This window comes from Pristis pectinata, chromosome 8, assembly GCF_009764475.1.
Source record: "Pristis pectinata isolate sPriPec2 chromosome 8, sPriPec2.1.pri, whole genome shotgun sequence".
Classification (NCBI taxonomy): Eukaryota; Metazoa; Chordata; class Chondrichthyes; order Rhinopristiformes; family Pristidae; genus Pristis; species Pristis pectinata.
In genome coordinates this window covers 89,875,618-89,892,700 of record NC_067412.1, presented here as the reverse complement: position 1 = coordinate 89,892,700, position 17,083 = coordinate 89,875,618, and the positions used below count along the sequence as shown (strand labels likewise).

The 17,083-nt window shown below is 41.8% G+C and overlaps 1 protein-coding gene across 3 annotated transcripts in view; it reads left to right on the top strand.

The window, feature by feature from the left end:
* The first annotated feature begins 225 nt into the window (after positions 1-225).
* The window catches only part of eda2r (ectodysplasin A2 receptor), a 39,698-nt gene continuing 22,840 nt past the window's right edge, over positions 226-17,083 (top strand). Inside the window, exons 1-5 of one of the 3 annotated variants that reach the window (XM_052021919.1) lie at positions 226-330; positions 428-490; positions 9,406-9,477; positions 13,703-13,813; positions 15,492-15,670. In XM_052021919.1, coding sequence (XP_051877879.1) covers positions 9,442-9,477; positions 13,703-13,813; positions 15,492-15,670 — 326 coding nt within the window. In that variant the 5' untranslated portion in view covers positions 226-330; positions 428-490; positions 9,406-9,441. Of the gene's footprint in view, positions 331-427; positions 491-9,405; positions 9,478-13,702; positions 13,814-15,094; positions 15,128-15,491; positions 15,671-17,083 lie in introns of those variants that run through there. The other 2 variants (XM_052021920.1, XM_052021921.1) reach the window with 2 other exon arrangements.

Here is a 17,083-nt window from a genome sequence, read left to right as displayed (position 1 = left end):
AGAGACGATACTTCCAAGGCACATTACTAGCCTCAAACCAAGTTGGGGTTGGGAAAGGTGCTATAGAAATGCACCAGGCAGAGAGCACAAGCTCTACAGTTCTATTCACCGTTGAGAGTACAGGGAAAGTCTCCCATAAGCCCACGCTAAGCAGGGGTGAAGGGCTGCGTGGTCCTCAAATAGTTAAAGGAGGGTATGGCACCATTCAACCAGGGGAAGGGGCGGGGAGAATCATAAACTGGAATAACAGAAACCCAGGCTCCAAAGACTGAACGGTGCACGGATTGAAGGGGTCACATTTTATGGCTACTGTATCGTGCAAGGTGGAAGGTAAAAAACTGGGAGCTAATAAAGCTCACTGCTGAAAGAAAGGAACAGCGATTCAATACAAATATTATACGGTTAAATATTTTACGTTGTCTCACAGGAAGTTTAAACGAGCATACATTCAGAACTAAGAAAGAACTCTTTTGACCAAGGCTTTGCACAGGTATATAAATATTATCTTTTAAAGTTCCGAATTTTATTTTTTCTTCAATTAATTTCGAGATAACGATCTGGAGTTGCAAGCCCAGGCATGTTGGAAATGGTGAAAGTTAACGCTCCTGCAAGCAAACTTAATTCATTCCTGATGCACTTCAGTAACTGTCCAGCAACACAGTCTGCGGTACCTAAGATCTTTTAATTGTAACTTACCATCAATCTTTCAGTAATCGGCTGTTTTATACATCCATGTGGTTTGTTAAATTAGGAAATATTGATTTAATTCCTCCCCTTTCACTTTCCCACCACTGCAGCTCGGTGCGGTGAACAAGCCAGGGCATGTACCGAGACACTAAGAGGGCAAAGCTCGCCGTTTATCTCACCAGCTTCAGGCGCCTTGGCTGCAATAGATGTGCCGTGTTAGAGCTGGAGATTTCAATGTCTCCGAAAACGTGCGTCCATCCACTGGATACATTGTATAACAAGTGGAGGAGGTTTAAACTTCACAAAACTCCAATGGATGCATGCAACGCCCTTTCATTGAGCTGCACAGAATTCCTGTACATTCTGGGACGTGATTACTTCACGGCAATATTTGGCAAGTCGTGTTTACCCAGTCTGGTCCTTGTGGTTTTCCCTCTGCTCAAGTGTTGCCAATCTGTTTTTCATTTGTGTAACAGTTTGCAATTCTGTACCATCTGTAACCTGGTGAAAGGTTCGATGGCTTCTTAATAGGAGGTTTTTTTCAGGCATGTTTGACACCAAACTGCAGAAAGGAATGTGAAGAGAGGTGATCAAGAGTGGCCAAAGAGGTGAAAGAGCTGCAGAGATGGTAGGTTCAGAGAGAGAATTCCACAGCTCAGGGTGGTGACTCCTGATTTTAAGGCTGGTATGAATCAGGTAAGTTTGGTGTCCATTTCACATCACAGGGGCTACTTCATCTGTGGAGAACCTGTCTCCCAGTCAAACGTGAGTGGGAAGTGTTAATGGGTGAGTGGAAGCAGAATCTTGGGATGCAGGAGCCCAAGGCTTTGATCCCAAGGGAACAGTTGCTGGGAATCCCAAGTAATAACTGGTTAACAGGAGACCACAGCTGGTGGAGAGCAGGAAACCTTGCTCAGATATCCTCTGGGATCCAGGAAAGTATTTCTGTTGCTCTTGGCTCACAAGGAAACGGGAAAAAGAAATAAATAGTGAATATTTTCATGGCCTCTCTTGACTACCAGCTGGTCAGACATCAGTTGTGATTCTGAGTTAAAATGGCACAAGGGCTGCAACTATGCCTTTAGACCCTGACTTAAGAGTATTTGTAGGAGCCCTACCTGACCGTGACAGCTTCCATAAAGAACAGAGTTAAAATAATGGCAGACTGGAGCAGGTCAAAACCACACCAATCAGTATTAACCTTGTTAGAGGCAAGGTACAAGCATGGATAGAAGATTGGCCGACTGGCAGAAGTCAGAGAGCGGGATAAAGGGGTCCTTTTCAGGGTGGCTGCTGGTGATGAGTAGACTTCTGCAGGGGTCAGTGTTGGGACCGCAGTTTTTCACCTTATAGACTAATGATCTGGATGAAGGAACTGATGGCATAGTGGCCAAGTTTTCAGATGATACCAAGATAGTTTGAGGGACAGGTCATGTTTTGGAGGCAGGTAGTCTGCAGAAGGACTTGGATAGGGTGGGAGAGTGGGCAAAGAAGTGGCAGATGGAATATGGCATAGGGAAGTGTGGGGTTCGGACCTTTGGTAGGAAGAATTAAGGTGAAATGGGAAGAGAATTCAGAAATTGGAGGTGTAAAGGTACTTGGGGGTCCTAGTTCAGGATTTCCTTAATGTTAACTTGCAGGTTGAGTTGGTGGTAAAGAAAGCAAATGCAATGTTAGCATTCATTATTGAGAAGATTAGAACATAAAAGCAAGGATGTACTGCTAAGACTTTATAAGGCAGTGGTCAGACCATATCTGGAATGTTGTGAGCAAATTTGGGCCCTGTATCTAAGGAAAAATATGCTGGCCCTAGAGAGGGTCCAGAGGAGTTTCACAAGAATGATCCCAGGAATGAAAGGCTTAACCTATGAAGAGCTCTGTGTTCGATGGAGTTCAGAAGGATAAGGGAGATCTCATTGAAATCTACCAGCTACTGAAAGACCTGGATTGAGTGGACATGGAAGGGATGTTTCCAGTAGTAGGAGAGTCCAAGGTCCAAGGGCACAGCTTCTGAGTAAAGGGACAGTCCTTTAGAACAGAGATGAGGAGGGATTTCTTCAGCCAGAGGGTGGTGAATCTGTGGAATCCATTGCCACAGATGGCTGTGGATGCCAAGTCATGCGGTGTATTTAAGGCAGAGATTGCTAGGTTCTTGATCTGTAAGGCAGTTAAGAGTTACAGGGAGAAGGTGGGACAATGGGGTTGAAAAAAAAATCAAACATTGAATGGCAGAGCAGACTCGATGGGCCAAATGGCCTAATTCTGTTCCTATATCTTATGATCTATATGGCTATGCTTTTAATTTCCAGCTCTGCCTCATCAGGCAGGTGGGGTTTTAGCTGACCAGTTAGTGGACACACCAGACAGAGTAAAAACATTGGTTAGAACCATGCTTGTTAGTAAACCGCATTAAAGACTATATCCATTAAATGGTCCAAGCCAAGAGAAACATGACTCATACCTGTATAGAAATTGTACAACAAAACAAGTTCATTATCCAATAAATTTAAACTACGTCTTAGACTTTATTTTGGCTTCATTTCTAAGTGTAACTGGATGATTACCTGAAACTAGTTCTGAGAGATTCGATACATGGATAGTTTCCACCAGAGGAGAGCATAATGAGCTTTAATGGATACATCCTAGGGCTTGAATTTTTTTTTCAGTCCAAATGTGTGTTTTAATAGTCAGAAAATTACTTTAAAAAGTTCTCTTGAATTGCATTAGCTTTCAGTTTCTTAAAAGCTCAGCTAGATCAAAGTTGGTACTAATAGATTGGTGCAGATTATAGTGCAGTGGTTAAATTACTGGACCAGTAATCCAGAGAGCTAGATTGCAATAAAGAGATTGGAGATCAAATCCCAAACTGGCAAATGTGGAATTTAAATTCTGTTTAAAATCCGGAATTAAAATCAAAATTAGTCAATCATAGGGACAATCACAAAACTACAAGATTTTATAAAGAGCCATCCTTCAGGAGTGAATATCTGCATTCTTACCCAGTCATGCCTCAATGTGACTCTTAACGGCCCAGTAAGCTGCCAGTGCAAGGACAATTAGGGATGGGTTATGAATTCTGCTCTTGCCAGTGATACTCAGGTGCTGAAAAACAAATAAGTAAAAAGTAAGTTTGTACTTGGTCTTACTTAGTCCTTGGATCAAATGCTTATTTTATTTCATGTAATCATGAAGACCTTTTGCTTCTAGTTTCATTTCAGTCTGCTCTCTTATCCTCCTTTTCACCATTGTTACTCCATTAACCAGTGTCCCACAGACAAATGGAATTCATAAGACTGGTCTTATGAACATTTTGAAAGTTGCAAGCTGTGTCCTAAAGCAAAATGACTGGAGATGCAAATTATACATGATTGACATTTATTGCCAATATGGAACTTTATTGGTGAAAAAACACAATGTTCTATGTGCCCTTTGGGAGCAATATTTCGTTTTTATTGATTTAGATTAAAAATTTCAAACCCTAAGTATTCATTGAGATAAATAGGATTTCTTTGGACTGAGTAGTTGATGACAGATTATCAATTCTATATTTTCATTGAGTACAGGGGAATGTGTTAGGTGGAATTCCTTTAAACAGCAGGTTGTTGAGGCAGGGATTGCTTCAATATACAGGGTGGTAAGCCAGAGTGAACCGCTTCTTAAGGGAAAATAAATAAATATTTGAAATAGAGGAACGAACAACATGGGAAAAGGAGCAAGGGTGTATGTTGGTTTTGGATTGCTCTAGTACTGCGTGAGAATTGACCAATGGATTGAAGGGCATGTGCCTATGCAATTCTTGGGACACCAATGTTTGTAAATGTGAAACTGTGGAATATAGGGAACTGTTTAAAGTAACTGATCTGAAGACACCTATAATTAGGGGAATCACTGACAAATTAAGAAAAATAAATAGGATGGGAAAAGATAATTTTAGTTAAGTTAGCAGTAGTTTTCTGTTAATCAACTATATTTATTTGCTGTGCTGCACTTAATTCAATAGATCGCTATGTTTCCCTGTGACCAATCAGGACATTTCCTTGAGCTCTCCTTCTGCCATGGGAGTGAGTACTGAGCATTAAGTCTTATGCTGATGAATTTTTTTTGCAAAAGGCCCAAAATGAAGAATGTGTAATTTGAGAAAGTGGGTCTTGATTATACTTCCTTGTTGCTGTCAAATCTACGTTACCATTCATTGTCCTTTGATATCTACCCTGTCGCAGATTTTTGCTTCCTCCATCCTTTCCCCTTCTCGGCAAGTTTAACCATGCCCCTTTCCGAAATGTTCCCAGTTCTGAGGTATGGCCTTTTGACCCAAAATGTTAACTGTTTCTCTGTCCACAAATACTGCTGATCAGCTGAATTGTTTTCAGCATTTTCACTTTTTCTTTCAGATTTCCAGCAGCTTCAGTTGCTTTTCATTATATATATTTTTGTTGCTGTCAGTGTGGTTCAGTTGGTAGTGATTTCACCTTTGAATCATTCGGTGTGGTATGTATGCCCTACTCCAGAGACTTGATCACAAAAGTCTCAACAAAAAATCATGTGAGGTCCTAAAGTCAGCACTTTCAGAAGTGTTTCAAATCACTCTTCCAGGTAGCATCTTCCAGACTCCTACCCCTCTGGCTGAAATCAGATTTCCTCAATTCCCCTAGTCCTCTCTCAATTACTTTAAAACTATGCCCCAGATTTTTTGATCTCTGCTAAGGGAAGTGGGTCCTTCTTATAATTATGAAGCAGCTCTATCAGCTGCTTCATAATTATAAGCAAAGGATGAGCTGCTGGAGGAACTCAGCAGGTCAGGCAGCCTCTGTGATGGGAAATAGACAGTTGGCATTTCGGGTTGAGACCCTTCATTGACTCCAGATGAAGGGTTTCGATCTGAAACATTGACTGTCCTTTTTCCTCCACAGATGCTGCCTGATGCACTGAGTTTCTCCAGCAGCTCGTTCGTTACTCCAGATTCCAGCATCTGCAGTCTTTTGTGGCTTCATAATTTCATGTCTCATTTAACACTTCCCTTGACATTATCCTCTGTTCCAAAGAAGCCAAATCCATCTTTCCTCATAGTTAATATTTTACAGTCCTGGCAGCATCCTAGAACATCTTCTCTGCACCCAGTCAAATACAATCACATTTTTCCTGATCATCATGACCAGAATGGTATGCAATATTTGGTAGTGTAGTTGTTGGCATAATGCTATTACAGTGCCAGCAACTCCAGTTGAATTCCCGCCGCTGTCTGTAAGGAGTTTGTACGTTCTCCCTGTGTCTGTGTGGGTTTCCTCTGGGTGCTGTGGTTTCCTCCCGCATTCCAAAGACGTATGGGTTAGGAAGTTGTGGGCATGCTACGTTGGCACTGGAAGCGTGGCAACACTTGCGGGCTGCCCCCAGAACACTCTACACAAAAGATATATTTCACCGTGTGTTTCGATGTACATGTGACTAATAAAGAGATCTTATCTTCATGTTGTGGTGTACCTAGCCGAGTGTAGATTTCTAGCCAAACCTCCAAACTCTTGTGTTCTATGCCTCAGCTAATAAAGAAAAACATTTTGTATATCTTTTATACCACTTTATCAACCTAACCCTTTACCCTTTCAGGATCTATGGACATCTATTCCAAGGTCCCTCTGTTTCTCCACAAATCTCAATGTCTTCCCATTTATTGTTCACTGCTTTGCTTGTTGTATCATGTGCTATCTCCAGATGGAATTTTATTTGCCATATTTTTTTGTCCAGTTGACCATTCCATCAATTTTCTCCTGTAGTCTAAAGCTTTATTCCTCCTACTTTTAAGTCATTAATTAATTAATAAAAGCTACAAAAAGCAAGAACCAAATCCTTAGCCCTATGGATTCCTACTGTAACAGCGTCCCCAGTCACAAAAAACACCTGTTGATCATTGCTGTTTGTTATATTTTTTAATGGATTTTAACTTAGAAATATGAAGCATCAAAACAAGTTTGCAGATGATACAAAAATTGGCAATGTGGTTGAGAGTGGTGGGGGGAGGAGATTTAAATTGCAGGAAAATATTGACGGACAGGTCAGTAGGGCAAATGTGTAACTTTCTGCCACTGATCCAATTTCAAATCCAGTTTGTCACTCTCCCTTGGATGCCATGAGCTTTTACTTTGACCAGGCTGCCAAATGGGCCTAGCTGGAACCTATGTAGATTACATCAACTGCCACTGCCTTCCTGGGCCTTTCTAGTTGCCTCAAAAAATTTAATCATTGGATAGATACAATCTTCCTTTAAGAAATCCTTGCTGACTGTCACTAGTTAATCTGTACCTTTCTTAAATGAAGGTTTATAATGTCCCTCAGAATTGGTTTCAATAACGTCCCCACCACCAAAGTTAAGCCAATTGGTTTGTAATTATTTTGTTTATTCCTTCCTCCCTTTTTAAAAAAAAATTGTACAATGCCAAGAGGTTTCCAAATCCCTGGCAATAACCCTGCCCCCCGCCCCCCACCCCGCCCCGGCCCCAGAAGCTGAAAGGATTGGAAAATGACAGTCAGAACCCTTGCAATTTCCTTCCTTGCTTCTTTTAGCAGCCTGGAACACATTTCTTCCAGGTCTGGTGATACATCTACTTCCAAAAATGCTATTACCCTTAAAGCTTCCTCTTTTAATATCTTTACTCCATCCAATAATTCACAATCATTCACCTTTACTGTAACATTGGTATCAGCCCCATATTCTTTGAGGGAAAATTGCAGAATGTTCAGTAAGAAACTATCCACAACTCTCATCTCTAAACATTGATTATCTTGTTAGTCCCTAATAGACCCAATACTGAGTGATCCTCTTGCTCTCTGAATGATGATAAAAGAGCCTTGGAATTTCTTTGTATTTTAGTTCCTAGGATTTTTATCTTGTCCTTTATTTTCATAATTCCACTTCTAATCTCATCCCTACATTTTCTATACTCTTCCCATCTTTCTTCAGTGTTGCGCTCTTGTCTAAGATAAACTTCCTTGTTATCTTTTTATGCATCTCATTCAGGGGATACAAGAGTTTTACAATCCCAACCTTCTTCTTTCCACTGAGCCCCTTGCATTTCCTCCTTGCCTCTTCCCAGTGCTTTGACATTGATTTGTATTCGAGAAGGTGTTTCCTGTCTGCTTTTGCTGGGTCACTTCTTATCCAGGGAAGGTTTTGCCTTACAACAATTGGAAGTGTTAACTCCTATTTTATCTTTGTCCTATTCCCAAAGCTATAGTAAACTGTGCTATGCTAACTGAATTATAATCACTACCAGAAAAGTATTCTCCTACTGATATTCCTTCCAATTGCCCAGTCTCATTCCCTGGTACTGAATGCAGAATTCCCCATTGACCTATACGATCGGTATGCAAGACAAGTTTTTCACTATACCTCAGTACAAGTGACAATAATAAACCAATACCAATAATTTGTTGGCTCACCCACTTTACTGATGCCCTTTAGGAATTCTCTGCCTCCATACAGTCTACAGTTAATATTAGGGTAATTGAAACATTCCACTAATATTACCCTATTTTGTTTTGTGTATCAGAAGTATGCGCACAACTTTGCTCTCCTATCTCCCTCAGATTGTTTGGATATCTATAACTCCCCAGCAGTGTGACTGACATTTTTTTTGTTCAATTCAACCCATAAAGCCTTGGAATATTGTGTGATGTTGGGCATTACATGAAGCATGTGAAGGCTGCAGAAGAGGATAACTGGGATGTTGCCTGGATTAAAGAGCTATAAGGGGATGTTGGACAAACTTGGATTGCTTTCTCTGGAGCAATTGGAGGCTGAGGGGCAAAACTGATAGAAGCATGTAAAATCATGAGAGGTATAGATAGGGTCGATAGTCAGAATCTCACAGGGTGGAAGTATCAAATACTAGAGGGCATAGGCTTAATGTGAGAGAGGGAAAGTTAAAAGATTTATGAGGCAATTTTTTTTTTAAGCAGAGAGTGGTAGGTGGCTGGAACATACTGCCGGGGAAGTAGTGGAAGCGGAAACTATAGCAATCTTTAAGAGACGTTTACACAGGCATATAAATGGGCAGGAATAGAGGGGGTATAGACCATTGGGGGAAAATGGGATTAGTTTGGATTGGCATCATGGTTGGCACAGACATCATGGGCCAAAGGGCCTGTTCTTGAGCTGTAATGTTTTTATGTTCTGTGTTCTATATTTTCTAAATTACAACAAAACCTTCAAAAGTACCTCATTGGCCATAAAGCACTTTGGGACACCAAGTTTGAAGAAGGTGCAATATAAATGCAAATCTTTCTTTCCTCAATTGCCTTTAGGAGTTTAGCAAAAGAATCTTCCCTTGCCTTTTAAGATAAAACTTATCATGATGAAACTTTGTGGATATCCTGCTCTATGTTTAATGAAGACAAAAATTGTTTTCTAAATTGTTATGGTTTGCACAGCACAGGTACCCAGACTTCACTTGACCATTATGATCTCTGATACCAGGCTATTTCCAAGATGCCTTGGCAGACACATGCTTAGCTTTACTTTGTGTGTAGAAGTGCTACAGGCCAAGTTCAGCAACTCGGTGAGGAAGGGGGATGACCCAGTTGGCACCCCACTGCATTGTGCTTAGAAGTTCTCCATTTATACATGAATGAAAAAATACCTTCTTCATACTAGGAAGCAGAAGCATGCTTTGATGCTCTTGCCTAATTTCCCAAATCCAGAAGATAAAAATTGTGCTTGATTTGCAGGTTGAAAGTCCTGGATATCAGGAAGGAGAGTTGGAAATGGGACCACTGTGTGAACTTGTTTTCTTCAATCTGGTATGTATTTGTAGTGTATCTAAGTGTAGAGGTACCGTTTAAGAACAGAGTGTATCATGTGGTATAACAAATGGTCATCCAGCAAAGATGGTAATTGACATGGGTGTGGATCACTGGTTAATGGATTGCAGCACTCACGAGCAGTTATTCAGTGTGACTCCATTGGTAAGTTGCAAAGGTATACTCTGGGTTGCTCCTACAGATTGTTGGAGAAATCTCTGGTGCAGTCCTTTACAATACATGAGATGACCAATACTGATGCCACTGGCATTGTGCTTTATCTGGGTAGCAATCCATAGTTTGGAACAGTGCCTGAGGATCTGCAAAATCTTCTGGTACTGTGCATGCATCTCTTCAACATGTACAGGGGCATTGTACAGTATGGGGGCTCACGTTTGCATTTGTCTGGGAGCCAAGCTATATATTGTCAGTGAGGACCAGTTCCCTTTGCACTTAAACTGCGGGTGGAGAGTACGAGTTAGAACAGAATCGGGTTCTGGTCGTGGACCAACTTAACACTTTGCCAATTCGATTGGTTATGGTCCCTAATGTGTGTTTCGTGGGAAAAAGGGTTACCCAGAACAAACTGCTAACAATGTTATCTGCTTCCCAACTCAGATTTATTTGCAGACTTGCCAGGTACCCTATACGTTAGCAAGCCATCTCTATCCAATGCCCATCCACAAATGTATCTGAACTAGGGGAGCCTTAACTACCGGACAATGAATATGCACATGGGGTTGTATGCTTTACACAAAGTTACCTGGATAGGTCAGCTCTGAAGATCTTTTAGTCTTTAATGATTAAAGTGCTTTAAGTGACAAAGTCTACGCATTCAAGCTGATACTCTATTCATCATGGAGACCAAATAGGAACACTGGAAAGTGTTGGGAAAGTGCTCAGGAGGTTACAAACTACAATGTACAGCTGAAATGGAACAAATGTATGCAGCCCAAAGTTGTCTATCTCGGATTCAAAATCAACAGGAATGACTCTTCCTGTAGGAATGGGCAGAAAACCTGCTTGGGAAAAGGTGTTGGATGCTAGAGAGCCGATGAATCTCCCTGAACTTTCTTCCTTTCTCAGGATAGTTTAGTACTTGTCATAGGATCAACAGAGTTAGACCACCATACACAAAAGGGAGCCCTGGTTCTGTAGAGAAGGGCGATGGAGAGCATATAAACCACATAAAGCTTAGTGAATCCACCTAGCTCCATTACAATGTGTGAAAGCTATTGTGATTGTCATGTTACTCTTTCAGCTATGGGATAGGTGCAGTCTTCAATCACGTGATGAATGCAGACTGTGAGCTGCTGATTGCGTGCGCTTCCCGCACCTGTGAGGAAAGTCTATGTGAAGATGAAAAAGAGACTCCGGCCATTAGTTTGGCCTTAGTCAATTTCAGAAGTCATTTGTTGGCAATCATTTCACTCTGGTCACAGGCTATAAACCACTGCTGGCAATTTTCAGACCAAAGTTGGCCATTCCAGAGGTTGCAGCTGTGTGACTGTTTGTTGCGCTTGGACTACACTTTTGAGTATGACACCTCCAAAGCAGGAAGCATTTTGTGGATGTGTAACCCCAGTCGCTTATGAGGGGGCAGTATTACTTTGGATCGGGACACTTTACGGTTTGCAAGTTATTGACTATGATTTTCCAGTGATGGGGGAAGAAATTGCTGGGGACTTGCAGAGATGTTCCTTTGAGGGAGATGTATGAATCTACCTTGTTGAGGTGGAGTGAATCAGAGGTGGGAGATTCCAGACCCTCTGGAAAGGCAGCATGAGTTCTGAGTGAGTCATGGTTGTGTGATAGAGCCTGGGGAAAAGACTGTTACCACCCACATTATCTATGCCTCTCATAATTTTAAACATTTCTAAAGGTTACCTCTCATTCCAAGAAATAAAGACCCCAGCCTGGCCAACCTCTTCCTATAACTCAGGCCCTCTAATCCCTGGCAACATTTTCATAAATCTTTTCTGCACTCTTTCCAGTGTAACCATGCCTTTCCCATAACAGGGTACCAGAACTGTACACAGTACTCCAAGTGTGGCCTCACTAATGACTTGTACAACTGAAACATAATGTCCCAACTCCTGTCCTGACTGATGAAGGCCAGCGTGCTAAATGCCTTTTTTACCACCCTGTCTACCTGTGACACTGCTTTCAATGAACTATGCACTTGAACTCCTAGGTCCCTCTGTTCCATCACATTTCCTAGTGCCCTACCTACAAGTCCTTTGCTGGTTTGACTTTCCAAAATTCATCACCTCGCACTTATCTGTATTGAAATCCATTTGCCACTCCTCGGCCCCACTTTCCCCTAAACTGATCAAGGTCCCCCTGTATTCTACGATAACCTTTTTCACTATCAACAACACCTAATTTTGTGTCATCTGCGAACTTACTGATCAAAGGGGTGGGGGGGGGCACAGAACAGTGATTAGAGTTTTAGTGATAAAGCACAGAAAAAGGCCCTTTGGTCCACCTTGTCCATGCAATCACCAGGCACCCATCTATACGAATCCCATTTATCAGCACTCTCTGTAGCCTTCTATGCCTTGATAATTCAAGCGTTCATCTAGATACTTAAAGTGTGAGTTACCACCTATTTGACTTTTATTGTAGGTAGTCTACACTTTAATATGCCACAACCCCAGATGTTACGTAGGATAAAATAAAACAATAAATTAAAATAAAAAAAAACACACCAAATTAGGAAGCCACCCACAAAGTACAAATCTACTGGGTGGGTGGGCAGTCAGGTTACCACTGTTCACGTCATCTAATGTGTTGAGGCATTTAGACACTAAACGTATCCATATTACAGAGCATGCAACCGAATTAACTAAAATACACACAATGCATCGCGGTACATGCCAACAGAAAAAAATAAAATCATAGATCCATGAAAAATTGCAACCCTTCTATAGTCCCAGCGAGAACTGTCTATACTACCAATGCAGAGAATGACTTGCATAGAACAGAACAGTTTTTGGTCCTCAATGTCTGTACCGAACACAATGCCAAGTTAAAGTATTCTCTTCTGCCTGTACATGATCCATATCTCTCCATTCCTTGCATATTCATGTGTTTTGTCTATCAGCCTCTAAAGCACCACTATGAGCCTAAATAAGCAACCACTGAATAAAATTCCAAAAAATCTATGACCCATGACTCTCTCAGAATTCAAGTGACATTTAAAATAAAAGGAACAAGCACAATTATATTTATTTATTAAGTCATGGGATAGGACTTGAATATAATGTCCACCCCTAGTTTGCCTCTGAACTGAGGAGGCTGTCAAGAGTTAACCACATTGGTGGGTCTGGAGTAACATAGAGGCCAGGCTGGGTAAGGACAGCAGGTTTCCTTCCCTGAAGGACATCAGTGAACCAAGTGGATTTTAATGCTAATCCATTGGTCTATGCTTGACATCACTTGAGAGTAGATTTTCTAATTCTAGAGTGATTTAGTTACTTGAATTTAAATCTCTAGTTACCCTGGTGGGGGGGTGTGGGGGTGGAATTAACAATCCTTTATCTGGATCAATGCTTCAGAACTTGACTGTTAGTCCAGCAACTAACTCTATCTGTTATAAATGGAACTGTCATCACTGGTGTGGACCTGAGCTTGAATATGCCAGGGTTGGGGTTGGAGGGGTGTTGTTTCATGATGACAGGGCCACACTGACATCTGGTTGTCAATTTTGACCTTCCTGGTGCATAGAGTTCCTGCTGAGCACATAAATTTAAAAATGGAACACAGGTTTCATTAAATGTGGATTCTGAACCTTGCCAAAATATCCCATTGGAATTGGATATGTATACACCAGGATTGGTCCAGGCCTGAACTGTTGTATGTCCCTAAACTTGACCCACAGAACAGGCGGATTTGTTTTTGTCCGGACTATTTGGTTAATCTTTCATTTGAGGACTCTTTTCTTCTATTGAGGGCTTGTCAATGTTAGCTCGTATTTTTTCACCGTGTCAGAACTGCCAGTGCTTGATATTTCTGTAATTGGAGCTGTCATCACCTCAGACAAGTGTTTCATTCTTCTTTATATAGTCCCCTGTGTAAAAATGTTAAAACAACATTTAAAAACAAACCAAAGAAATGATCAGACTCTTGCTACAGGAGAGTACTGGCTATGTGCCAAGGAAAGTACCTGTACAACAGTAGAAAGTTAAGCATCCATAATTTATCTTTCTGACTTCTCCTTCAGCTACTCAATATCTTTGCCAGCTTGAGGGATTGCCGGGAGAATGAGTTTTTGGATGTCGATGGAAACTGCAAATTGTGTAAAGAGTGTGGACCCGGGCTAGAACTGACAAAGGTATGCAACTATCCAGGGAGCTAGCAAAGTGTCCACTCCGCAAGGGCTATAAAAGGTACTGCGGAAACTGGCGATCTAAAATTAACAACAGAAAATGCCAGAAATGCTCATCGGGTCAAGCTACGAATGGGGAGAGAAACAGAGCGAAAAATTCTGGTCAAGGATTTGAAATGGCCCGCTCATATCAATTCTGGTAAAAGATCATTGGCTTGAACTGTTAACCCTATTTCTGTCTCTAAAGTGTGAGCTACAGATGATGAGAGAACCCTTTGGTGTAAACCTTTTGTCCTTTAGTGCTTTGACCCAATCAATTCTAAAACTTTTCTAAGAACCAATAATATAAATTGATGCATTGGCTTGGAATTTCCTCTGAGTGGTTTGGTGACTGCCTATGTTGTGGAGGTGCTGCAATGAGAATTTCCATAAGGGTAAAAAGCTCTGACTTGACCTGTGAAGTCATGTGAAGCAGAGGGTTTCCTGATTGTAGATCCCCACGGAAATACTTTCAGAGTTGGTGGGGCAACCCATAAAATAATTGTCAAATGTTCAAAATTATTAAAAAAAAATGAATGCCCTATTAAAACAAATTCAAATTAAATACATAAATTAGACAACTAAAACAGAGTACTTGAAAACACCTGAAAATTACATATTTTCAAATCAACTCAATTGCTTCAGCAAAATGAACATGAAGTGAAACTTGTCTCTCTCCCTCATTGACTTTCCTCTCCTTACAACTGAATGGGGTTGCTGAATCTACAACAGTTGGTGGGTGTGCGCTGGGTTCTGAAGGAAACTTGCACTCTACCGTCCAAAGTTGGGGCACAGTGGACTTGGCTGTGGAGATGTTTGGAATTTCTTCAACTGCACATGTGCGCACTTGAGTCACAAACTTCCTCACAGCAGTGGAGGTAATTGTTGGCAGTTCTGTGTGGAATTTTTGGGGCATTGCATTTATTGCACAATGCACAGGTTGCTAAATTTTGCCAGGAACCCAGTGGCACTCTGGCAACTTGCAAATATTAATTTGACAACACCTCTGCCCTCATGGTTTGTTTCTGCCAATTACCCCTGGATCACATCAGTGGTAACTATACAGCCTGACAGTAGCTGCAGCACAGTTGGAGGGATTGAGGCTTGAGCACCAAAAGGTTGGTTCTGTGCTAGTATCAGGATGCTTTGCTTATTGAGAGCCCAGGCCTGAGAACAAAGTCTTCCTTTCTCTTTCAGTTGATGTGCAGTGAATAGAAGACATGTACAATTGGCTGAAAAAGATGGAATCCAACCAAAGGTCTTGCACTCTTTATCATGAAGGTACTTAAAGTCAGGAAGAGTCTATAGAAAGTAGATTTAAATAAAACTGTGCTGATTGGCAGAAAGGTCAATCACAAGAGGATACAGAATGAATGATATTGGCAAAGGAACCCAAAGTAACGTGAGGACAAACTTTTTTAAAGCAGTGGACAGCTAGGATATGGACAGCACTGCCAGAAGAGGCTGATACATTTCTGGAATTCGGAAAGGAGCTGGATAAGTTTTTGAAATGGAAAAAAAAATTGCAGGGCAATGAGGAGAGGGTAGGGGATTAGGACAAGCACAGAGCCAACATGGAGACAATGGACTGAATGATCTCGGTCCGTACTGTAACCTTTCTGTAATTGTCCACTTATTGTTGCAGGACTGCGGTTTTGGAGTTGGGGCTGATGCTCAGTGTGTGACCTGCAGACCCAACAGGTACAAGGACAGTTGGGGACGGCAGAAGTGCAAACGGTGTCTCTCTTGCCCCCTTGTGAATCGGTTTCAGGAAATGAATTGCACTGTTTCGAGTAATGCAGTGTGCGGGAAATGCTTGCCAGGGTAAGTGTGAACACGGAAACTGTTATGCTGTTCGTCAAGATTCATGTTCCCCTGGTTCACCAATGTTAGCAAAACCAGAGTTTTTAAAAGACAGTTGCTGTTATGAGTGAGGAAACAAGTTCGGGGTCTCAAAAGGCAAGGACGCTGAACACAGTCTGGAAATAAGTGATTTATTTACAAAAGACAAACGTGCGAAAATGGTAACAGGAATAACACACATACACACACACATGCGCACAGTTTATAGCAAGTGTGGGAAATTTGCAATGGGGGTAAAATATACACACACACACACACACACACACACACACACACACACACACACACACACACACACACACACACACACACACACACACAGAACTAGGTACATACAATCAAGGAAAAACAATATGATACCCGCCACCACTTGACTCAATACAGGCACAGCTCTATGCTACTAGGGACACTAACAAAAATGCTCCCAACCCTTTAACAGTGTACACCTCACCAATGATTTCTCCAGCGCCGTCCCATGGTCCTTGGCCTGGAGTGAAGCAGGGTGATCCCTCGAAGACAAAAAAAAAAGAGGAGGAGCCAAGCACATGTGGCACTCTTTATAGTGCTGGAGGGCTGGGAGGGGTCCAGCCCAGGTAATTTACAAATTAGCCGCCAATGGCCCAGTGCCAGCAAGGACTACTCAGTTACAAAGGCCAATGGTCAGGTTTGTGCTGATGGGTGGGGCAGGGCCAAACCTTGATTGGCAGTGGTGTGTCTTCCGACCAGGTAGGGGGCAGTGCTGTCACGTGACAGCTATGACCCTCCACAATACAATTGCTAAGAATTCACGACCAGCATCTTCCAGTAAGGGTGAAAGGGAAAGATGGCAAGATAGGGGAACCTTGGATGTCAATGGATATTGAAGGTTTGATCAAGAAAAAGGAATCAGTCCATTGTTGGTTCAGGCACCTAGGATCGAAGGAGTCTCTTGATGAACGTCGAGTGTGTAGGAGAGAATTTAAGAAAAAAATTAGGAGGGCAAAAAGGAGCCATGAAATATCCTTGGCAAGTAAGAATGAGGACAATCCCAAGACATTCTATCAGGAGCAAGAGGGTGGCCAGGGAAAGAGTGGGTTCCCTCAGAGACTAAAGAGGTAGTCTATGTGCGGAGTTAGACAATATAGGTAAGATCCTAATGGATACTTCTCATCTGTATTCACCAAGAAGGACATGAAAGATAGTGAGTTCAGGGAGGGGTACCATGGATAATCTGGAGCAGGTCAGTATTAAGAGGGAGGTGTTAGATTAGATAATGGTTGATGAATCCAAGGGCCGGATGAGATCTATCCGAGGTTGCTTTGGGAAGCAAGGGAGGAGATGAATGGAACGCTGAAAGAGATTTTTGCATCTTAGCCAAGATGAGAAACCAGAAGG